Source organism: Aethalodelphis obliquidens, unplaced genomic scaffold (assembly GCF_003676395.1).
Source record: "Aethalodelphis obliquidens isolate GAN/ISIS:26980383/991018 unplaced genomic scaffold, ASM367639v1 scaffold70, whole genome shotgun sequence".
Lineage (NCBI taxonomy): Eukaryota > Metazoa > Chordata > Mammalia > Artiodactyla > Delphinidae > Aethalodelphis > Aethalodelphis obliquidens.
In genome coordinates this window covers 6,970,781-6,996,216 of record NW_020838014.1, presented here as the reverse complement: position 1 = coordinate 6,996,216, position 25,436 = coordinate 6,970,781, and the positions used below count along the sequence as shown (strand labels likewise).

Sequence of the window (25,436 nt, the reverse complement as noted above, 5' to 3'; positions counted from 1 at the left end):
TGAAGCATTTTAACAGTGCACCGTACAATGTACTGGATAAGGAACAAGGATGGAGGACATGCCAATGGCCTGTGGCAGAACACCAGACAGGAGGTAGTCACTAGAGGTAGGAAGTTAGACCAGTAATGGTTTGGTTTGGAATCCTCCTTACATCTCTCTAAAGAGTGGGATAAGGTCTGCCAGAGCAGCAAAAGTCAAATGGATCTTAAGTCTAAAACGAACTCACTTAACACTGAAAGTGATTAACATATTGAATGATTTGGTTTGTGAAATACTAAGTGAGTTGAGATGATTTATTTTGGAAAATGGGAGGAGAAGTGGATTAGTACAGTACCTTCAATCATATATCTGAGGGATTATCCTGTGGATGATGGAGGGGAAGAATGGGAGAATTGGGTAAGACCTCAAGAAGAACATCTAGTTAAGGGGAATTTTTGTTCATTAAAATGGGTTGTGAACAAGTTTGTTAAATAACTTTCCTTCAAAGCCATTAAAAGCCAACATAGTCTCCATGTGCCTTACACATAGTTCTTGTCTGAAACGAGTTGTGGCTTAATTGATCTCCTGAGCTCTCAATCAAATCAGTGAGTCATGGCTCATTTTTGAGATATTTCAGAACTTGGCCCTGAGCCCATGAATTTGGAGGTGAGAGGTGAATAGAGAAGACCATTACTTGTATCTTAGAGGGTGAGCTGGCTAAGAAAGAAGTGGTCTTGATGTAGGACTTAGGAGGGGAGATGCTCTTTTCTTTAAAAACATCCTCCATTTCAATGAAAATGGAGGTCTCTGCCTTAGTGCAGCCATTCCCAGAAACACTGCTAAGTCTTCCCACTTATTGGGAAGACTTTGATTAACCTAGTCTCATTTCCAGTGACTTTGTGGGAAAATAATGTGGAAGATGATGATGTTCAAAACTAGGTTTTCATTGAAATGCTTCTAAATTCAGACTCTTAGCTAGGAAATGGTTAACAAGTGAGAGGCTTGGAGGGTCTCTGCACATGGCTGTGTTTTATAGGACAATATGGAAGATGTTTTTAATAAGGAACCAAATCCTGAACAAGTGGCCAATGGATTATATGGTTTGCATTTGAAAGGTGAAAGGTTGCAGTAAAATACCTTTTCCATAGCTAAACACGTGGGTTCAGGATGCCTGTGTGCACACAGGGGTGCAAGGCAAGGAGAGGAAGAAGAAAGAAAAAGGACTGTGAGAATGTTTTCCTTGTGAGAGCTGCAGCTTTGATCATTAACTACAACACTTTCCTGCCCTCCCCCACCCATCTTGTTTTCCATTTCCATCTCTATTTCATATTCCCTGGTTATCCACCCTTCTCCCTTTCTCCTCTGTATTCTCTGTTTAATCCATCCTACTCCATTCTTCTCATCTCTTTGTGTCTCCTCCCTCCTGTCCCTAATTGTTTCCTGGGCCTCTATTCCGTCTCTGCATCTGTGTCTGAGTTCTCCTCTCTCCCTCTCTGTCTCAGATATGTGTATCACAGCTCCAAGTGGATGGTGGCTGGCAATGCTGATTCCCCTGTGCCCCCAAGAGTTTATATACACCCTGATTCTCTAGCTTCTGGAGATACTTGGATGAGACAGGTGGTCAGTTTCGACAAACTCAAGCTGACCAACAATGAATTGGATGATCAAGGACATGTGAGTCAAATAATCCCATCTTCCTCTTCCTCCCTCTTCCCCCTTTTTTGCTCTAGAAATGACTAGCCCCAGGCTTTTTTCAAACATGTAAAATAAGAATATTTTTGAGATTCTTAAATTCATTTGAGATTTTGAGAATCTCAAATGAATCTTTGAGTCATTTTAAGTAAGTAAGCATAAAAGTCTTTTTTTCCTTTTGTGAAATTACATTTATTACAAATCTAACATTTAGCAAACATCTGCCGTAAGTCAGGTTGTGTTTATCAGACAGAACTCTTGTACTCCAGGAACTCACAGTCAAGTCAGGAGAATTCAGCGACAGAAACAGAGGACACATTTTAAAATGGTGAATAAATCACAGTATTTAATAGAATAACTCACAGGGCAGTAAACTCAGGGAAACTGTTGGGGGACAGTTCTGGCTGATTGGTCAAGAAATTTATGAATTTATAAGAGAAGAATAGGTTGTAAGGCTTGCCAGGTATAATTGGTGCAACTGATGTTATTAATTTATTTTTGGCAGTAAAACACATACTGAATTTTCCCTGAATGCCGGGATCCATACTGGATGATATGGGGAGATGAAAGAAGCTAAAACCATGGCTCCTATCTTTAGGGACATGATAATTTTCCAAGGAAGAGAGAAGACGCATATACCCTTAACTCTGACATGACATGAGAGAATGTCCGTAAAATCAATAACAAAGTGCAAATAATAGCTTGTAGAATTTAAAGACAGATGAACTCGTGCTGAAAATTTGAAGCAGGAGGGAACAACTGTCACATGGCAGAGGTTCTGAGACCTTTTAGTGGAGTGATGTCTGCTGGTACTGGAACCAATTCATTCAGTATTTATCCAATTAAAGCAAACATATTGCACTCGCCCCCTATGATTGGGATATTTGCTACATGGTTTCATGTGATGTGATGCTATCCGATCACTTAGTCCTTCCAGCCATGGGAAAGTACACTGATTTCCAGTTTCCCATACATCCCACCTCTAAACTGTGCTCTTCCTGTAACGCTTTTATCCTGTAATTTTGTTTGCATGAGAGCTGGAAAAGATGTAGGGACCTTAGAGACAACGCTGGAGTAATGTTTCCCCTTCTCATTTCAGATCATTCTTCACTCTATGCACAAATACCAGCCTCGGGTTCATGTGATTCGCAAGGATTTCAGCAGCGACCTTTCACCCACCAAAGCCGTTCCTGTTGGGGATGGAGTGAAAACATTCAACTTTCCTGAGACCGTGTTTACCACAGTCACAGCCTATCAGAACCAGCAGGTAAGAGGCTGCCTTGGAGAGTCTCCTGCTGCAGCCGCTTTTAAAGGAGTTTACTCATCCTTTTGTAAGAAGTGCTTAGTCCTTCTGCATGGCACTGAAATGCTGGAATGAGAGACACCAGGCTGGCGGCGCACACGCGGCACTGGTGATGACAAGGGGGTAATGCCTAGTAGCAGCTGTCAGAGTCTAGATTTAGATCAGAGGCAAGATCTTTGACCAGGAGGACCAAACCTCCTAAGTCATTTTCATGTCTCTCTGTACTTGTACCCATGTTTCATGATCTCTACTACATCCTGGCAAATGTTCCTCATCACTTGAAATTCCTGAGGTTTGATTCATTCCTTCCCTCTTATCCTCTCCGTGGAGCCGTCCATCAGGCTACATCAAAGTCATCAAGCCTCTCAAACTCTATGTCAGACCCACTGCTTCCATTTACACTTTCAGACTAAATTGGCCTCCATGTGCTCGCCAGCCACACCCTAAGATGTGTATGTTTTTATGTTAGTAATATATTCATTCATTCCATTAATGTTTATTGAGAATTTACGATATTCTAAGCTTAGCAGATTAAGGCATTTCTCCCTAAGAAAAGAAGAGTTTTAGTGGAGTGAAAGACACATAAATACATAATGATAATACAGTGGAATAACTTAACAGAGATGTGGACACAGTTTTTTGTTTGTTTTTCTGTTTTGGTTTGGGGAATGAGGGAAGTTTTTGTGGAAGAACTGATGCTTTTTCTGACATTGAGACACTACTTAGACAGTGAGTGGGTGAGGGGAAGAGAGAGGCCAAGTCTGGAATTACTGTGGGCATTTCTAAACAATGTTCTTTTTCTGAGGAGGGTGACTGGTTGGATTCACAAGTGATCTCACTTCATGCAGTTCTCTGAAAGTTGTATGTGAATCTCATTTTTGTAAGTTAGATTGTATTTCCTATTTTGGTAAATTGTCTAATTCGTAGGATCCTGCAGTGAATTCTTTTCTAAAACAGAGTTTTTGCTTGTTTATTTAGTTTGAAAGTCTTCTTACTTTTATTTTGGGCCTGCTTGGAGCAAAATGGACGTATACTATCGTACTTAATACCTTTTATAATGGATACTGTGCTCTGACAAAGAAAGCAATGAGGAAAAACATTGATTTACTAAATATTTATCAAGGGCTTAGTATGTAACAGGCAGATGAAGGTGAGTGATACAATCTTTAGTTCGTATACAGTAGAAAGAATTTTTCTATCTTTCATGGCACGTCCTGATAAAATTCCTTAGATGCTTTCTACCTTCAGGGGAATTTGATATACAACAACCCTTTAGTCCAATAAATGTTAAGTGCTCTACGGTTGCTGGGCTTTCTCAGCAGCTGTAAAGTGTTCCCAACTTTGGACTTTCCTTTTAGATGCCGCATTTGATCTAAAGTAGAAGAAGAGCTTTAGTTTGCCATGGACGCTATTTTAAAATTATTAAGCTCTCTCGAACTCTTCAGATAGTAAAATTGCAGAGACCGTGGAGAGTCCTTACAGAAAACTTTAATAATCAAGATGTTTTAAGCTCTGATGCTAGACAGAGCAGCAATATAGACATGGCTTTTGAGCAACTGGAACTCTGGGATTAACTGTGTTACAGAAAAGGGGGAATATAAGTCTAAGTTCTTTGGAAAATTGTTTTGATTTTTTCCAAGACTACCCCAGCCGCCATTTTTATCATTACTTTCTCATGAAGACAGACAGATGTGGCAATAAATATGACTCTAGAATGTAGTTGGTAGAGCAAACTAGAACACTGATAAATGACCATTCTACTGCCTCACTGAGATCGGTTCTAGAGGCCAAGAAGGGTCAGTATAACCCAAGCTAAAACTAAAAACCTACAGCTCACTGTGAAGACCAAACATGGGTACCTGAAATCCCTTTCACTTCCTCTGCATTATTTCACAGTGTTCCTGCACCTGAGTACATTCCATTCATATAAATATTTTGTCTATATTTGGACTTGAGTGGGGCAGTGGTGGTTTGGTGGGGGTAGGATGCCATGACTAAGATCATGGGACTTGGTAGTAGGCATATCTAGTTTGGTTTCTGACCTTTTCGCTGGTGAATTGTGTGACCTTGAGCAAGTTTCTTAACCCCTTTCAACTTGTGTTTCCTGGTCTGAAAATGTCCTGGCCTCATAGAATTTTAAGGACTAGACGAGGGAACTGACACAAACCTGGCATCAAATTGTCAGTAGTCAGCCTACATTGCTAAATACCTGCACCTGCACAGGCATGAAGGCTAGTGGGGAATAGAGGCAATTTTAAAGAATAAATTGCTCATTAAGAAGAAAGTAGATTCTTGGGAATTGGAGGAGCTACATGGGCTCTCGAAGGTATTATATTCAATAGGTAACTACCTTGATCTCTCTGTTCTCATGTCACGTTAGTGAATTCATGATGTGCTGACATTCAAAATAGATGAGTCATTCTCAATTCTGCCCATTTTAAAATCTAGATAACAGCTTTTGCCTGTTTAACAAGCCTCCAGTCCCTGGGTAAATCAAGTGTGATTGTTTAACATTCCCTTTAGCTGCGTAGATATGATTTAATAGGATACAGTGCCTTCTAATAAAGCAAACTAACCTCAGGTCTCTCCCCCAGGAATCTTGAGGTCTGCATCCTGTAAGTCAGATCTGTTACCTAACAATAATTTTCAGACTTGTCATGAAGATGCTGGGTAGCATAAACTGTTCTCTTTTGTGAGCTATATTCAGTGATTACTGTGTTTTTATTTCCTTCAACCTTCTAGATTGAGAACAAATAATATTTTAAAGCAAAGTTGTTTACTTCATTTTTTTTTTAAAGGGAAGGGTTAGGAACTCTATGAGAAAGGAAAGAGAGAAGAGTCAGCGATAGATCCTCATTGCTCTCAGGGACTTGTTCGGAGGAGCACAAGTCAGGAAGGACAATGGAGGGAACGGAACTGAAATGAACTGTTGCCTAGCCTTCCTAAGGAAAGGCAGTGTCCTGTTCCACAGATAGCAATGGGTTAGGCATTTGGAGACCTGGGTTTTGGTCCTAAATTCTCCACTAGCTACCTGTGTCACTCTGAGCAAGCTATTTTCTCTTTCTGGGCTTCAGTTTGTTACTAAAATCTCATTTATTTTATGGAATAATGATGGCAGGAGATAATAGAGAGCTGTTAATTCTCTTTATCTGGTAGAATAAAAAATTGTAATGCCATTGTTGATCCTTCACATGTTGGAAGGGGAGGGGAGTAGAATTGGCCTATGACATTTTGAAGCCCACAAACCACTAATGAGGAGGAAGGACCCTTCCATTTCCATAATTCTAAGATATTTATAGTCTATGCATAGTACCGACTACATGCTTGGAAAATGACTGAATAATTAGCCAGCATACCTCTACTACCAGTTTCCTTATGTATCCGTGGTTCTGCTTCCTTGGATATAAGTAGGAGTGAAGTGTGAAGAAAGAGTTTCTATTTTCATGAAATAGATTATGCTTTTCTTTCCCCCCTTCCCATTCCTTCTCACCCTTGCTGACTGATGCATAGACTCCCAGGGCCACTAGCATACTGAAGTTATTATTACTATTATTTGCTCTTGGAGTGCCAACTTGGCAGGCTTATCGCAGAGAGGAAAGTACACCATGCCCAGACTCTCATCATGGAGAACGAGGTGGTAGAAGTGGGAATAAAGGTGATCCTACACTTAATGCTTTTCCTTGGAAGAAGGGGACGCCAATATGTCCTCATGGAATTAGCAGGAAATTTCCATTGCAGAGTCTTTGTCTTTTCTAAGGGAAAAAGACTGCTGAACCTTGATTTGTTTTTCTTTTTTCCAAACAGGAAACTAGATTTCAAAATGACACAGCCATGTTCTCCTCAGGTAATACAGTCTTATTTCTTGATGAGAATTGGCTACATGAACTACATAGGAAGTCTGAAACCACAGCCAGGGTTGTATAAGCAAATTCAATAGGATTTCTGAGCCACTCATTAGATCCTGAACTATTGAGCCAGTTTTGCTCTAACTTTCCAATCAAATCAGTGCAGAATTTTTTTTTTATGTTGGCTTAAAATTTTTTTTTATCCTGATGGAATGCTTTTCAAGCAATATGGTAAAAAAAAATAAGAGTGTTAATAAGGGAAGTCTCTTTGAGCCTTGGTCCTGTAAAATTATACTGAGAATATTCAGGTTTCATTTTCTTTGTAGGTTGTGCTATTTCTGTCTGCACTGTGCACGGTGAGGTATACCTCATTTATTAACTGCCTCTATGTTACTAGGCAAAATAGTGAGGGAAAATGATTGAAATGAATGGTGGCAAGCCAGTAATTACCCCCTTATATCCCATAGTCTTCAATAACTCAGACTATACACATCAGTATAAGGTTATGGAAAGAAAATCAGGGAAGAAAAATGCTTCCACAGCCTCTGTATTTTCCATGTTGCCTCATTATCATCAGACCAAGTTTGAGCATGACTGCTGTGGCATAGCTTTAGCTACGATGGAAGTTACTAATAGACCTTGTTCTGACTGGAAAGATATTCAAGACTTTTGTCTGTAATGCCTACAGTGAAAGCAAATGGGATTGGGGGAGTTGTTTGATTTGTATCCTCTAAGGCTTGTGATGGCTTTGGGACTGGTGATTTCTGTTTCCCGCATCCTCATTCATTCATTTACTCCCTCACTCCATGCATTCACTGAACAAATATTCATTGAGCATGAATAGCATGTCATATTCGGTTCTGTTTCATAAAATGGTATATCAAATAGACAGGGTTCCTAGTTGTAGTCTAGGGGGAGAGACACATAGTAAATACGTAAACAACAAAATAAATGTATAATTACCAACTGGGTTAAGAGTAAAGATGGAATTAAAGAGGGTGTAGTTAAAGAGAGTGGCAGAAATATCCTATTTTGGAGGGATGGGTCAAGGAAGATGCCTCTCAGGAGATAACATTTAGATTCAGACTTAGAATGAGGAGTCAGCTATATGAAGAGTACAGAAGAGAGCATTTCAGTCTGGAGGTAGAGTGCACGTGAGGAATCTGAGCAGCAAAAGAGCTTGGCACATGCCAGCACTGAGAGCAGCTCAGGTTGCCTGGAGCCTGGGGACCAGAGTCAGGGGAGGGTGGGCGGGGATGGAGAGATAGGCAGGGGTCAGGGCATGCTGGCCCCGCAAGGCCAGGCAAGGAGTTTGGATTGAATTCTGAGCACAGTGGTAGGCACTGAAGGAAGGACATCGTCCAACTATGGTGCGTTAACCAAGATCGCTTTGGTTGCTGAATGAAGAGATTGGACAGGGAAAAGAGTGGGAGAAGGGAGATCAGTTTGAAGAGTATTTAGAGTAGTTTAGTCAAAATACGACACTGACCTGGTCTAAGGTGACGAGGTGGAGATCGACCGCCATATTTGAGCCTAGTTGATAAATATAATTGAGGGGAGGGTTGAAAATTAACTATTCAAATGGGCCTCGCCTCCTCCTCCAGACGGCCTCTAGATGTACGGTGCATGGGCAGGGGTGGAGGCAGTGAGGTTTCTGAGCCCTCACTGTGGTTGCTTGTGGACCCCTGTGCTGTTCTCTGGGCCTCACTGGCCTCTGCTGGGTGGGGTCAGGTCTGGGCTGGTCCTGGGGTTCCTTGTGTTGATTTGTTTTACTGGCAGGAGACTGCTGACCTTGTGCTTTTGTGTTCTTGCTTCAGTTGGACCTCCTGGGCCTCCCTGAATGACTCAGCCTCACCTCAGTTCTCATCCAGGGCCTCTGTTTGACTCCTGTCTGGACTGTAGCACCTCTGTGTCGGGGTCGCCCTGCCTTCCCTGTCATGGCATGTGAGGACCTCTGAGTCCCTGACCCACTGCCGAAGGGCCATGGAAGGCTTGGGGATCCTAACTCAGGCCTCTTCCTACAGCACTTATACTGGTGCAGCCACCCCCTTGTGTGTATGGAGGTGACCCTGCCCGTGTTCCTCTGAGTCTCCCCCACCGCCCTTGGATTTTGGTTTGAGTAGAAAGCTAAGGCACATGTAAGTCTAACTGATTGCTTCTCTTCTGTCTCTCTCCTCTCTTCTCATGTTCCACTGGAGTGGAAGGGGAGGATTTTTACTTCTTTTTCTACCTGATGAGAATTCACCTTATGCAACATCCTTGTCTCCTGTAGGACAGCAAGCTGTCATTTGCATCCCTTTCTATACTGAGTCTACCAGGAGTTTCTTGATATGGAAACCATGGGACTATTAGAAACTAAGGATTATTGAGGTTGTGAATACATTGATTTATTCCTCCAAAATACTCTCACTGTTACCCTTGCTATTTGTAGATACAACCTAAAGTTGTCAGCACAAGTATTAACTGGGATCAGAATTTGGTTTGGATAGCTAGAATTGCTCTCTTCTACCTATAAGGTATCTAAATGTCTGCAGGGTAGTAAAGGCTTTTCATGATGTGGCCTCAGGCCAGCATCTCAGCTTTCTTTCTCACTGCTTCTCTTCCTGTACCCTGTGCTCTGGTCAAATTGGAATCTTCAGTGTTTCTCAAAAATGCTTCATTCCTTCCCACTTCAATTCTATGGCTTACATAGGACCTTTTTTCTGAAATGCTTCCCTTGTTCCTTTCTCCCCTTTTTGCAGTTTTCATGAAAATCCTATGCATCCTTCCCAGCTTGGCTCACGTGCTTCCACTAAAGTGGAACCCCAGAGCCTTTCAGCTCGGAGCAATTACTGCTTCCTCTAAGCTCTTGGGGCACTTTACCTTTATTGCAAGCCTTATCACTTTCTGTTTTACATTGTAGTTATTAATATGTATGTCTTCTTTTTTCTCCTCAATTATAAATTTCTTGGGGGGGATGATACACAGCCGTATACTGACTGTCTGCCACGCTGTCACCTGTGCTACCTGTCACATTGCTTTGCACACAAAAGGCACTTGATAATAAATGAATAATGAGTAGCACGATCACACTCTTCATAAAGCGGTCCAAATCCCACAATAAAAGCTTTGAAACAAGTAGAGAGGTGTTGTGTTTCCTAACATTTGGTGTCATTTGTCTATTAAATCTCCATGCAGACTCCTTGGCCCGTGATACAGGGAGCTCTGGGGAACTGGTTTTCAACCATTTCTCCCAGGACCGTGAAATAGAAGGTCGTTATATTTACAGGGGTCTGTGCCCCCAAAACATAGCAGCACAATCATATATCAGAAACCCCTATCATAAATGAGTCAGACAGGATAAGCCAACTCGAAGGAGAAAATAAAACATTATAACCCCAACTTGAAAAGAAAATATGGTGTGTGGTTTATTGCTGGGGATTATGGAGGAAGAAAGAACTGATTTTAAGTCAACAACAGAAAAGCAGTGACAGTCTTTAAACTCAATACAATATTCACAGGGCAGACGCCAGACTTTAGAAAGCCAACGCTTCAGGCTCCTGCTCTGGTCTATAAAATAGATGTAAAATTGCTTTTGCTTCATTATGAGTACTGCATTATTAGTGTGCCACTCTAGAGGCAAAGGACGTTTAGGGGGAAAGAAAAACTTTGGTACTTTCAAGTCAGAGTCTGTCAGAATCTCACATTGCGTTTTAAAGACCTTTAGAATGTGGCTTTAGGAAATTCCACTCTGACGAAGTGAGACAGAAGAGGGACTTGGAAAGATTTGCAACACAAGAAACAACTTCAGCCATCCTAGTGATAAATTCTACAGTGATCAGAAATGGGAAGAGGGTCTTGAAAATGAGATCCCCTTCTTTTCAGAATTACCTTCTATTGAGAGTGACTTTCCTCCTTTCCTGAGCTCCTTAACCCCCACCTCTAAGTCTCTATCGCTTGAATGTAGCGAGTCATTAACATCAGGTTCAGACAGAAGGTATCCAAATGCCTTCCATGACAAAGGCTAAAGGCGGAAACACAAGAGCGCAGATGGAATTCGTTGGTCAGGCCATTCTAGTCTGGAGGCGAGAGGGTAATATATACGGTTGCAGAGTGGGAGGGGACTAAGATAGGATGCAATAGAGAGGGACTCTTGCACTGAGTGGAGGTCGAACCAGATGTCTACTAAGGACCCATCCAACCCAGGTCATACAACTGTTTGCACTGGATTTGCTTAGCCTTATGAAGCTGCTTCTTTGTTTCTTCTGATTGGCTTGTGGGACTTGGAGACTGGGTGAGTTGCACTGTGTCCTGCCCCATCCCGTCCCACATTTGTAGATTTTTCTTTGGATGCAACCTTGACAAAAGTCCAGCTACTTTTTTGTGTTTTTTACAAGACCATTTTAGGTCATCAAATGAACAACCCCTAGCGGCAAGAAAGGCACAACTTAAGTGAAATGGGAAACGCAGTCAACTATTTGGTTCTTTCAGGCTGAGGCATGTTGTCTGGTGACCTGATTGCACTGATTGGATTGACTGAACCCATTCATTCGTTCTTCACTCACTTGCTCACTCATTCATTTACTCATTCATTCAACAAGCATGTTTCAACTGTCTCCTGTGTGTCAGGCACTATGGATCTGACCACTGTCCAATTTTCCGTTTTGATACCTTTGCTTGTCTGGGCAAGTGATTTATCACCATTTTGGGGCAAGGATGGTGAGCAGAAGAGAGTTTACAGAGTCGCATACTGGGAAAACCTTGGTTTTTAGGGAGATGTGGGTCCGATGGGTCAGACGTCTGTGTGCCAGGACCAAGTCCTGTATCAACTTCAATCTAAATCTCACACTAAGAGGAAACGAAATAAAAACAACAGCTGTTGTTAACAGAGTGATTTTTACTAACGTTCTAGGAGCAACCAAAAAAGAAGTCAGTTAATATAAATACAATTCATGCTCTTTTTGTTTGTTTCCAGATCACCAGATTAAAAATTGACAGAAACCCTTTTGCTAAAGGATTCAGAGATTCTGGAAGAAACAGGTGAGCAAAGTGGGCAAGAGACTCACTGACCTTTCTTTTCTATATGACATTCTTTTCTCCAAGCCCCATTGGTGGCTTCTGGCTCTGGTTTTTTGGAGAACGTTTGCATGCTAGGCAACTGTGCTGCCGCAGGTAAAGAGAAATGAATCCAAGAATCAAAAAGCTGCCCCCAAAGGTTGAACTCTCCAAATTCTTTGTTAACACACTGTAAATCATCAGATTGAATCCCTCATGGTGTTTTTCTCCCTGCATCCTACTTGGTAATTTAGTCACTTAAAACAAATTTGACAGTGATTTATTGTCATTAAAAGATTGCAACTTTTTCTGATAAGTGTCTATAGGTGGCTACAGCAACTATAGTAATAGCTCCTTTATTTTTCATTATCAGGAAAAAGGAATTGTGGACAAATAAAATTTTTCAGAAAAGTATTCCCTGTAAGAGCTAAAACTTCGTTTAAAAATTGACCATTTTTCTCCTAGGAAATGTTTCCAAACTCTACTAGATGTTTTCTGCTTTAGTAAAGAGAGTTTATAGAACACTCTTTCTTGATGACCCAGCATCATCGTTATGATTAGGTTGTTATACTGTGGAACTCTTAGGAATTGGTGACGTTTGTAGGACTATTTGTGCCTGTTGTAAAGAGCCTTAGGGACTGTGGTATTTTTCTGGTTAACTCTGCTTCTGTCTAAATCCTTCCTGTCTCTTTCTTCATATATAAAATTAAAATCTGTTATTCACAGAGAGTTAGGAGAGAGCTGAAATTGGCAGGGAATGCAGATACATCGAAGATTATTCAATCAGAAAATTTCATTTTATATGAACTATACTGAAACAGCAAATATGACACATGTGTCCTGTAAGTGTGTAGACCTTGCAATAACTATTTACTTTAATGTTCAGACATTTTCCTAATATGGGGGCCTTTTTTTTACATCTGAATGACACAGTTTGTCAGGATTTATCTTTGCTATTTTCTCTTCAAGAGTTTTCAGATAAACTATCTAATATTATATTTAGAATCACCTCGTGAACTGTGTAGCACATTATATTAGAACCTAGTTTATGCTAAAAATCAGATGTGTGTAGTGATCATTTTCTTTACAAAATGAATTATGAAAGCACTTTTTATGAAACTTTTATCATATTTAAAATACACTTAGATTTCTTTAAAATTTCATTTTCCTCAGAATTTTTTAAGGTCACATCTATTAAGTAAAATTCACTTGAACTTCTGGTTTGAAGATGACAAAATTGAGTAATATTTTCTAGGTCAAGCAACTGGTTAGTTGTATAGCCTCAGGCATATGGACTCCAGGCTGAATGCTTTCCAGTTAATGACTCTTTGTTTAAAATAAGAGGCCTTTGTTTTCAAAATTTAGCCAATGAAGAAGCCAATACTTATTCCTTCCATTTCAGATAGACAGTCCTCTTCCTCCCAATTAGTTTCTATTCCATGTCCAGGTCACAAAACATGCCTGTGAGCCATTTCCTGTTGCCTCCTTTTCAGGGCTCTGCCTTCTGGGCTTATTGAGGAACTTGTTAGTGATAAGGAGCTCAAATAGAAGCTGGCCTTTCATAAAGAAGCCTCTAGGGTGTTTAAGATCTTTAGCTTGGGGTCCACGCATGCATTTCAGGAGTTCTGTGAGTTCCCAGATATTGAAAGGAAACGTGTGTGTGGATGAGCCATGTGCATTTTTCTGGGGAGAGGTTTACAGCTTTCTTCAAATTTTCAAAAATGTCTGTGACCAAAAGTTAAGAATTTCCACTCTAGACGTCACCATCTGTCTCCAGAGACCAACCCTACTGACTTTAGTTACCCAACTACTTTCTTTTTCTTTCCTTCTGCATCTCCAGTGGCATTTAGTATTTGTTTATTTTATTCTTGGCACTCCAAAGACTGCTTTCTTTTTGTCTCTTTTTTCTTTGCTTTGTCATCCCATTGGATTCCTTGTTTTTCAGAGGCATGACTTAGAACAGAAAATTGGAATAGACTGGCTGTATTGACCAGCATTAGAGCTTGCGCTGGGAATTGGAGCCACGCTTTAATCTTGAGATTAAGACCTTGTGTCTTGAAGCATTTGTCTCTGGTTAGGAAATTGTGATGACAGCTCAGTTAAAGTCCCAAGGTTCTTCTGTCCTCTCACTGGGCTAGAAAGGACCTTGACACATCATTTGGCCCTGGCCTGTGTCTGCCTTAAGGCTGGTGAATCTCTTACTGCTCAGGACAGACAGTTACTTGCCTGTCCTGCCTGGTGGGCTGCTCTTCTTTGTAAGAACTCCAGGAAAGCAAAACTATGCATCTTCATTAGCCCATGTCAGTGCCTTATTTATTTATTTCTGATCGCATGGAAATTCTTCATTATGTCCTATTAAATCTGCAGGCTGTTTTAAGTAATATCAGTAATTATAGAAGTTATTTGTGATTGAACACTTACTGTGTTCCAGACCTTTTACTTACATTCTTTCTGATCTTTAAAGCAACCTGTATTTTACAAATGAGGAAACAGGCTCCGAGAGTTTAAGCAGCTTTCCTAGTGTCACACAGTAAATTGAAGAAGGGATGAAAACCCAAGTCCATCTGATGTCAGAGTCTGTGTACTTTGTGCTTTATCATGCTAACAGTTTAAACTTGACTTATTTTATCTTCAACAGATATCGAGAATAGAGCTCTTTCTCTAACCCCCCTTCATCCACTTAAAGATCCTACTCAAGTAGCCAGAACCTTCTCTTTTCCACGTAAATCAACCTATATTCTCTGTGTGTGTAGACTCTTCCCCATGACTGTGTCATTTACTTCCTATATCCCAAAAAAGGGTTCCATAGTCAAGGACAGGAAGTCAGGCTGAACGTCCCTAGCAGGTGAAACTGTGATATGAGGAGACTGAAGTCACCTGTGTCATGAAGGGACAAGGATGAATTAGGGAAGGTAGAAGCCATTTCATCCTCCAGCACTCTGGGAAGCTAGACTAAAATCAACTTGTTGGGACAAGTATCGAAGCCCTTATATTTTCTCTTTAAAAAGCTCAAAATTACCTGATAATCACACTTTAACTCTCACTAGCTGCCTGAAGGATGAGGGCAAGAATTATTAATGCCATTTTGCAGATGCGAAAATTGATGGCTGAGGATATAGGGGATTATTTATAAATCTTTGGGAAGAGGTGGCCTGTGCCAAAACCAGAATCCAGTTAGTTCACCGCCTTCCCAGCAGTGCCCACCAGTGCCCCGTCGCTGGCCCTGCTTGTGCTAACACAGTGCTTCTCATCAATCTGTGATTTTCCCCATGCATTTTAGACATCAAATGACTCGTACAGACGAGCATGGTTTGATGAGTTGCATAGAAATGTACCCCAAACATACGGATTACATTTCCTTGAAAAACACATGAGCTTAAAAATTAGGGGGGGAAAGTGCTTGGCCAATATTTTTTGGTTTTGTAGAACACAAAACATTTGTGGAATACTTTGGAGTTACAGAAATTGCCAAACCTCAAACCAAAACACGTTCAGGTTTGTCGATCTCAATCCATGCCAGTGCGATCCCGAGGCCCCAGAAGGGAGTGTGAGAGGAAAGCTGGGGAGGACACAGCCGCCCACTGCACTCTCTTGAAATGCCTCTCATGAGTCTCTCTCATCCTGCAAGCCTCTCACTGCAGGGCAATCAGAAGCTGGCTGGGTTCACAACAGTGCCCTCTGAGTGTCGAGAAGAACTTGAGGCAGCTGTGGCCAGGACACTTAGTCCCCATTCTTATTTGAATGAAAAGAGATATCCATGAGAAGTATTCCTGGCTTCTAGCCCCATCACTTTCTCCTTCCCCTCAGTGGGAACCAAGGTGACTGATGTGACTGCTGAGTCTGGAACTCTTTAGGACCCGCTTGTCTGCAGAAAGTGTACCATCTGGGCTCTTCCCACTGTGTGGTAAGCCCAGCAGAGGAGGCCTGCAGCTCTGGGAAGTCAGTTTATTTCAGGGAGTTCTAGCTCACTCCTTCAGCCTTCACACCTATGTTATAGTCTCCAGACACTTTTTATCAATAATAAAACTGGTATTTTGGTCTCTACTACATCAGTCTCCTAGGTCTTTCTTGGAAATTTATTCTGAGTTCAAATGAGGACAAGGGATGATATCCATTGGGCCATGCAGAACCCCAACAGGAGTCCTAGTGAGTTCACTGTGTCAGCTCTGTGATTATCACCGTCATCGGAGCCCATCATAGTTCCTCCTGATTCTTTAAGAAATGTCATTCTCACGCTGCAGTGTGAGAAGGTCACCACCCTTCAGCCTTTACTTATGGAGCTGTTACTTTTCATTCCCATGTAATTGTGTCCCTCATTAGAAGTCTCCACCAAAGTGTGTGTGTGTGTGTGTGTGTGTGTGTGTGTGTGTGTGTGTATGTTCATGTTATGGAGAAGAGTAGTAGACATATGGTTCTTTTGGCGTGGAAACACTGACAGATTTTGCTTCCAGGCATTGTCTCTGCAATGGGAGGGAAATTGTTTATGTCTAAATTGTTCTTCCTTCTAGACTTCTCAGAAATTATGTGGCCCAAATATAGCTTTGGGTGAAAGGGTCAATATATATTTACCTTTAACAGGCCTAGCCCCATGGTGCGATATCCAGCATTACCTGTGGGAGATTCCTCCTATAAGGAGGAGACAGTAACACCTTCTTGTTCCTGGGGGAAAATAGATTCCCTCGGCCTGACAATAAGTTTTGTCATGTGGTCTGTGTTCCTGGGTTCTGTCTGGCCCCTGCTAGAATGAAGACCTTTGAAGAAAGAACTCTACCTTTTTCAGCTTCCTGTTCTTAGATTTCTTTTCCTGTAGTGCCAGGTATATAAAGTAAAATAATAATCATTCATTTAGTTACAAAACATTGAACAGAGTTGACGAGTGGCAGAGAAGTTAAAAACCAGGACCTCGGGAGTGAGAAAGCCTTACCCCAACTAAGGGTGAGTCAGGTAGAGAAAGAGTGGGGAGCTAGTTTTAGATACTAACCGAGAAAGGAAGAAAGAGTGAATCTATAAATAGTCTTTGTTTGAAAGATTAAGGGCAATTTTGATTCAAATCTGAGATGGACTGCTGCTGGAAGACACTGATTTAGCTTAACTGTAGATTAGATATGCACACCCTTCGGGCCATCTGAGCTGGCTCTGCACAGTGGGTGCATGTCTGTGCTGCCTGGCTCCCCGGAGAAGGAAGACACCCAGCAAGTTCCAGAGGCATGAGCCTCAGGAAAGAAGGGCTCGCAGAGGATGAGCCCAAGCAGAGTGAGGTTTGGTTGAGAAAGGTCACTCAGTAGCAAACTGAGAGGTCAAATTACATTTTTGGTGATGGCCACCCCAATGGTTCAGTTCTTTACAAAGAGAAGACGAAGGGCATGAGGCTGAAGAGAAGCAGTCGTCTCTGCACTGAGTCTCATGGTTGAGAAGCAGCCTCGGGATGTCTATCTGTCCACGTGCCTGGGGGCCCACTGTGCTCAGCTAGAGGGAGAATTGCCACTGCAGAGACCTTGCACTTGAAAGCGGATAGACAGAGGAGCATAAGGAAAGACGACTCTGTGGGTCTCAGCCCACAACTAAAGTGAAAACTTTGTCCCTGTGGGCAGTGGCTGCCAAGATTTTACCGAAAGCCCGAGTAAGCTTGGGAACTTTTATATAATTCCCAGCGGCTTCCTCCGAAGCAAACACAGACATAAAGAGGGGAGGATTAAAGTTATGACCTGTCAAGTGGAGTGAAGGTTCTATGAACTTGTTTTAGAGGTGCCGTGGACTCTGTGACCCTGGGTTCTCCTCTGTCAGCAACCTTCATCCTGTCTTGACCTTGGGATTTACCTGTACTTCCAGCTTCCATAGTATCTAAAACAACTGCAAGGGGGATTGTCCCAGGTGACATGGTTTCCTCCAGATGCTCCTTACTGGCCTGGTGCTCCAGGAGCCACTGCTATGGCTGCATGACAGTTTCCGCCTTGGAGTGGCCCTTCTGTAGTCCAGGGAGTTGCTGCAGCTTTTTTGGAGGGTGTCTTTGTCTCTGTGGAGTTCTCCCCTGGAGGCTTGAACAAGGACACTCAAGTTCCTCAAGGCAGGGACTGTCAGAAAGGGCCAGTGGCAGGCCCTGTATTATGGGGAGGTTGGTTTACATGGGAAAGTAGTTTTAATAGGTTGCCCCTCACTAAAAAAACAATAGGGCCTGCAGCTTGAAGTGTAGGAGGCACTGAGTCTGAGCTAATTCTCAGAGTGTTTCCAGCAAGCACTGCTGTTTGCTGGGAATGTGGCTGGTGACAGTCTTTCCAGTGCCTAGTGTCCCTTACATGTGTCGGGGGATGGTGACCTAAAAATGGAGCCATTCGGTGCCTCACAGGAATGGATGTATTTACTTGCTGGAAGAGGATGCTTAACGAGGCTAAGACTTAACCCAAAGGAAGGACTCTCTACTGGTTGTGGGGAAAGTATTTGGGAGTAAAGATTTGTTTGTGATGCCTCCTCTTAAGCAGCTGCTGTCCCAAGGCCATGTTCACAGAGTGAAGAGCCACCTCCTTGGCACGATGGGAACTCCTGTCAAGGTCCAGCCCCTCCTCACAACACCCCACAAAGACAAGTATGCAGACAGAAAGAGGACTGTGAGATGAGGAATTAGAGTGCTGAAAGTTAACAGGAGGGGAGAGGAAAAAAGATTAGCCCCAGGGCCAGATCATCCTTGCTTAGATCCAAAAGAAACAGCTTTTCTCTGGGAGTCAAGGTACAGGGTGGGTCTCTAGTATCAATCTGTTGGTAGATTTCTCTAGTATAACTAAGTGTCTCAAATCTTGTCTACACCCTTATCTAGCTATTAAGCTGAACATACAAAATTTCCTTAGTTGTAGGTCAAAAACAGTAAGATATTAGCAGTTTCATATAGTTCAACCTTGTAAATTTATTTCTAGGCATCAAATCATACGTATACAAATAATAGTAAGAATGATTTCATTTAGTATCTGTGGTCCAAGTTTTCTATTTTTACCTCTGAGTTGATCGGTATCGGTAAAGCGTTTCCCATTTCCTGACGGTAAAACTGAGTACAGTGAGGTATTAGCTCTTAGAATTTGCAAAGCCAGCCAGTGACAACATCCAGAGAATGAGGTCTCACTCCTCTGATAGGCATAGCTTGCCCTTGTCCACCTCCATTTCCCTGTCACTCCCGAAGGCAAGCTTAGAGCCAAGGAGCTGACCACTCGCTTTCCTTCAACCAGCACAACTTTCCAACTATCTCTCTCACTTTCAATTTCTCTATTTTCATTTGTTCTCCCTAGAGCCATTGGCTGTATTTTTCCAGCCAATCTCATCCTGCTCATTCCTGGCAGTCTCACTAGCCCCTGTAGACTGTGTATACTCTTGTTATCCCTGGCATGGGTGCTATTCGGCAGATCTATGGAAGTAATCAGTGCTGGACTCCCCTGCAGGCCTTGCCGCATCTGCAGTTCAAGGTAGCTGTCTCCATACTGGACTCCGGCAGCAGCATCCTGCCAGACTCCTCCTATTCATCCAGGCATTAGTTGTTTTTCATGTCCCCTGGCTTACGGTCTTTCAACCAGTATTTAACATTTTTCTCTGCCTTGTTATTTGTTCTCCCTCCTCTGTCATGAATCTTTTCCACCATTGTCCTCTTGGCCATGTGGGTTTGCCAGAGAAAGTTGGCAGTTGTTTTATTATCTATGGCTCTTGCCCAGGGATGGTGTCATCTAACAGATAGACGTCTGTTTAATGGCTAACATATTGGAATCTGAAATATCTGCAAGATAATGAGGCCTAAAGAGGCTTGAGGGACACGTTTTTTTGTTTTTAGAGGAGAGAATGAGAAATGAAATTAGGTAACGTAGAGGTCCTTCCACATTCAATCCAGAGCCAGGGGGCTGACACAGCTTTGAATCCCAGTGAAGGAAAAGTGTTTTCTCGTGTTACAGATCACAATCTGAGCAGATGGCGGGATTTCTTTTACTTGAGTTAGACCAATGGTCCTCACGCTTTCATTGTATTTTCTCTCTTGCTTTGAAATATTTTGTCTTTAATCAATATGTATTTATTAAGTTACAATTAGGAGGGGATAATATCATTATCCCCATTTTACAGGTAGGGAGACTTTAGGCGTGAAAGGGTTATACAACTAGGCAACACTGCACTAGTAAGCGGCAGGGTTGCAGTTGGAACCCAGGCAGTCTGGCTCCTGACCTTGTGCTCTTAACCACTATGCTAATCTGCCCCTTGTGTGATTTAGTATTACTGAGTTAAAGTGAGACCATGCCAGTCAAATGCAAAGAAACTTAATGTTTTAGGCAGCCTGCTTTGTGTTATCAAGGATTTTTATCGTACTTCTTGAGGCAGCGAAAACTCCTTATGGACCACCATCGCTACCTATTCAGACTCCAAGTGGGGACAGGGTTCCCAAGTTGGGAATCACTGGGCAGGGAACAATTTTAACTCAACTCCAGTCATCTGTCCATTGGACACGTGTTCGTCCAAACCATTGTAAAGCACATAGTGACATCCAGTTCATCAGGTATATATATTTATTGTACATCTAAAGCCAAGTTTTGAATTGATGGCTCTTTTGCCAGTTTGCAGACCTCCACTGGGAGGTCTTTAAGAATATCTCTGGACAATAAAAACCCTGAGGAATCTAAAGATAGGAGCGAATTCCAGATCCAGTGAAGGAGAGGGATGTGTGGAAGGTTTGACCTAACCTCAGTGGACCAACGACAGTCTAAGGAAAAGGATTAGAAAGTTGACACATGGTGATTAGATTTGAAAGAACAGTATATTCTGGTTTTGTGTCTTTTCAAATGTTGGAACAGGAGGAGAAAGAATAGGAGTTCAGGGGCATAGTATCGCCCATGGGATAAAATCCAAGCGCCTCACATGGAATAAATACCCATGGTGTCCGCCTGCCTCCCCCCACCCTCGGCCCCCATCTCACACCTGGAGCTCCAGTCACCCTGAACTATTTTCAGTTCCTAGAACATGGCTTCTCTTCCATACCTCCACGTCTTTGCATATACTATTAACTCTACTAAGAAAGCTCTTTCTGCCTCTTGTCTGTGTGGAAAACTACTGAGTGCCCTGTAGCATTAACCTTAAACAACTGGCCTTTTATGGAATCCCCCTTGAGTTTTCCAGGTATATTCAGTACATCTTGCTCAGTGCCTCATGGCATTGTCTACGCATCTCCAGTGTAGCATCTATCACACAGTTCAGAAATTAGTCATTTACATGTTGTTATCTTTTTGTTGAGCAGGATTCTCCTTAAGGGTAAACACCCTGTGTCTTTTTTGCCTTTATATCTCTTGAACCTAGCACATAATTGTTTTCCTGATTGGATAACCCCTATGTGACTTCAAGACCCCATCTCAGTAGACTTCCTTTAGTCCTTGACTGTCTTCTATTGAGAGATAACCAGTGATCTTATCAATCCCTAGCGTAGGTTCCTGTTGTTAACGGTATCACCAGCAAAGAGAGTCAGATGTCAGAATTACAAAGAAAATAAATGAAAGAAACATAAAAAATAATTTTCTATCTCAAGAGAAATAAAAAGCAGAAACTATGCATTGGTGTGTTACCTAACAGGTTCATGAATGTAGTTGTAACTGTTATAATTATCGTATGTTTGCTGAACTTCAAAAGGATGGTCCCAGCTTTTTTTTTTTTTTTTTTTTGAATGAGAAGGTTGGAAGAATATTTCTTTGCACTTTGGCTATTTTTCCAAATCAGTTGATCTCGAGGCATCATCAATTTGCAAAAGACCTCTTTGGCTTGCTTCCTCTCCTTCCTTTTCTCTCTCCTCTTCAGTACATTCTGTTGGTTTGGCCAGTGAGCAGACTGAAAAGTCTAAAGAGAAGAGACCTGGAAATCAGAGAGGTGATTACAGCCAAATGACTTAACAAAGGGGGTTTGGATATGGTCTCTGTTGTCACTGGAGCAAACAGGGAAAAGTAAGCAAGAGGGGGACACTTGCCAATTTGATCATCTTTGATTGGAAACTTAAGAGATGACATCAGGTCTCTGGTGTTCAGCAGACCCGGAGAGGCCCACCATGTGGAATATGTTAATGACATGTGGTTACCTAACACCACTTTTTTTTAATCTGTTAGACAATGAATTCACTTTTAAGAACCTTGAGATAAAGTTTTATAAAACTGGGATACAATGATGATGAATAAGTAAACAACGTGTTGCTCAGTATAAACTTTGAATAGACATCCAAGTGGCTGAAGATGTCAACAGGTGGTTGGCAAGGATTCTTATAAGAGAAGATGAGAGTATAAATGACTGTCCTCTGCTAGGGAACTCAGACTCTGTTGAAGGTCAGAAATTCCATGACCAGAAAAGAAGAAACCAAAGGAAAACTGAAACCTCTCTGGGACCTGAGTCAAGAAAGGCACAAACAGCTATACGTAGAAGCAATTCCCAAGTCACCAGTTTTAGAGGACTCTCTCTGTCTTCAGATTCTTGATTTGATATCAAATTGTTTTCCTAAGATTTAGGCTTAGAAAAAATGATTGCTGGTTAAAGTTCAGGAAATTGTGACTCAGTAATAAAAATAGTAATAAATATTAAATAAATAAAAATAGTAATACAAATAATTCCTTTATTTATTAATTTAATGCCTATCAATTGAAGCCTTGTCAGGTAATAGGCATTGTGCTAAGTACTGGGAGGTGGAAAACCTGGTGGAGAGTGAATTAGCTAATACTTGTCTTGCTGTGGCACTCCACCAAATCCTGATAAATAGAATTAGTACTACTGAACAATTAGATCTATCCAAGGAAGCTTAATGGAGTTTGAGGACAAATAAGATGTGGCATATAGTAAACAAATAGGATTAATTTCCTAAAAAAGAGATCCACCCTGAATATATAAATAGATTCAGTAAGGTCCAGGATGAATCTATGAGAGATAGATCCACAACAGATTGGTAAAGTGTGGTAAGGAATGTGTGGACTTAGCCATTAGATTTTGGTAGTCATCTCCCTCACCCAACTTCGTCACCAAAAAGACCCTTCTTGTGAAGACACCTGGACTGGATGGACCATGGGTGTGTCCATATGTGGTGTGTCACACATTGTGTTCTTAACAGTTAAGGAAGGTCTTCCTGATGAGGATGTGGAAAGTGTTTGGCACTCTTACCATTTACCCATTGGTAATGGAACCAGAGGGAAATAGTTACCTCAGATACTTCAGCACAAGGTCAAAGAAAACTTTCTAACAGATCTGTCCCCAAACAAAATATTTTCCTTGGGAAATACTCAAACAGAGGCTGGATAACTCTCCATCTAAGATGGTATCATTAGATTTGGATAAACGGTCGCTATCCTATACAGCGTTGACTACTTAAATAAAATTATTAATACCTTTGCCATAGTCTTTTTGCCTGTTATGAAAATAAAATCAACATTGATTTTTTATTCCCTTAATAAATATAACATCGGAAGTATATCGGTGTATTATAGCTACCTCACAGTCTTCTATCACTTTATTATGAAATGAGAAAGGACTGTTCTTTGTCCTTGAGCTAATATTTTGTCCTCATCACTGGTACATGTTGCTGGAAAGAATGGAATAGGAGGTGGAACAATAGAGACCTTGCCATTTGCAGTGAGCCTCCCGTGCCATTAAAGGGAATCCTAAGATGTTCTGGTGAGCCCCCAACATTCCAAAACAGGGCAGTAAGATCTAAGCCTGGCCTATCTATTTTTTATATCCATCAAGGCTCAGCATGGCTTTATCTGCCTATCCCCTTATTATTCTGAGCTCCCTAATTGCCTGGACTCTTTCTTCCCACAAGTAGTTTCATGTACTGCATTCAGCGTTAATGCAGGGTGACTATGTGGAAATGTCTTCTATTCCTACTTTTAACAGATTAACAGCTAATAAACACCATGCAACACCCTCTCCTCTCAACCTCTTCTAAAAATACAGAGTTTAATTTGCCAACATTGGTGTATTTAAAGCCTCCAAGATTCCAGGGGAGACTTTAGAAAGTTAACTGTGCAAGTAAGGCCAGTTCAGAGGGGAAATTTTCCAACACAAAGAGCCAATCAGTGTATCAGCAGCTCATCACAGAAGAACCTCAGGGGACCTTATAGTCATTTATAAGGAAGGGCTATTTGTTCTCACTTAAAGTAAAGCTTCTCACTGTATTCTTGCTGTGCCAGACTGAGGAGAATGCTGGAAATATATTACCTAGGGAGAAGAACAGGCAGCATAAGTTTCATCTCAAGAGGGAAAGCTTGTCTTTTCCAGGAAGGGACACCATGTTACTTTCCAGCAACTTTGCAATGAAAGGACTTATGCCACCTACTCTTCTCCACCCTCCTTCTCCTACCTTCCTCCACCCTAACTTCCCCTCTTTCCACTTAGCTAGAAGTGAAGCAGTTAGTTTTAAAGAGGAGGCAATAATCAGAAGCTGTGTTCAAAGCTTCAAACAAGGCACCAGCCAATATTCTGTTTTGAGGATACCGAGTATCAGCAAGAATATGTCTAAGATAATCCAGATAGCCTGGATAATTATGTTAAAACACTGTTCGTCAACATCTCATATATATATATACATATATATGATAGAGAGAATTTATTGAAGGATAAAGTAGGCAGTGTGCACATAGTTGAATTAATGGGATTTCTAGTGTCAATGAAACAGAAGCCTTAAAGTAATACATGGGTAAAATACGGGATGTTTCCTAAAGTCCCAAGTACATGACTCTCAAAGACCAGTTTGGTTATTATATTACGAAATACAGATAAACATTTACAGAAATGTATTGGTCTTTTTGTTTGAGGTCTAGTTTCTGGGTCCAAACCCTCTTTGTGCCCTCAGGTAGGTATTTCTTGTTGCAGCAGAAACTCAAGTATATTTGAGTGCTTACCTCTCCTATTTCTATTACGGTGCTTGTCTCTGTTTAAGAGGATTTAAGAAGCCTTTCAAGGCGCAGCAATATGACAGTTTCATGGACTCCACATACCCGGTGGTGGAGTTGACTCTGGGACAGGCTGTGTCAATGTGTTGTGGTAATGATGATCACATCATCCTGTGCTAGAGAAAGGGTCAGTGCGACTCTCTGCTCAACTCTATTCATGCTACCAGTGACCTTGACCTTTGACACACTTAACATTTTTTTTCAAGCAGACCAAACCTTCTCTGAAGAAAGGTTGAAGTGAAATTCCATCATAGCTCTGACTTGCTTGCAGATAATCTGAATTGGGTTAATTTCTTCTTTTTCTTGCAATCCAGCGACATCTGTACCTGTGCTCTTCCAGACTAATTTACCCTGGTGGTGGTATCTCTCAGTGCCTATGCATATACCGCTTCTCAGACAAACCACTTAAGGATTTTTTTTTTAAAAGTCCATGCATTTCTTGGGATTATTTACAACTTCCTTTGCTGGCTTTTCTCTGTGTAGAACCGGACTGGAAGCCATCATGGAGACTTACGCATTCTGGAGACCCCCTGTGCGCACGCTCACCTTTGAAGATTTCACCACCATGCAGAAGCAGCAAGGTAAAGCCCTGGGCAAGGCCTCTGCTTAGAGGCAGCGCTGGGGAGGGAATGGGAGCCGAACTGAATATAGCAC

The 25,436-nt window shown here is 41.6% G+C and overlaps 1 protein-coding gene across 1 annotated transcript in view; it reads left to right on the top strand.

The window, feature by feature from the left end:
- Positions 1-25,436, top strand: part of TBX15 (T-box transcription factor 15) — a 101,392-nt gene that overhangs the window by 64,268 nt on the left and 11,688 nt on the right. The window contains exons 4-7 of the mRNA XM_027091027.1: positions 1,482-1,653; positions 2,771-2,938; positions 11,774-11,838; positions 25,266-25,363. Of these exons, the coding sequence (XP_026946828.1) occupies positions 1,482-1,653; positions 2,771-2,938; positions 11,774-11,838; positions 25,266-25,363 (503 nt within the window). The remainder of the gene's footprint in view (positions 1-1,481; positions 1,654-2,770; positions 2,939-11,773; positions 11,839-25,265; positions 25,364-25,436) is intronic.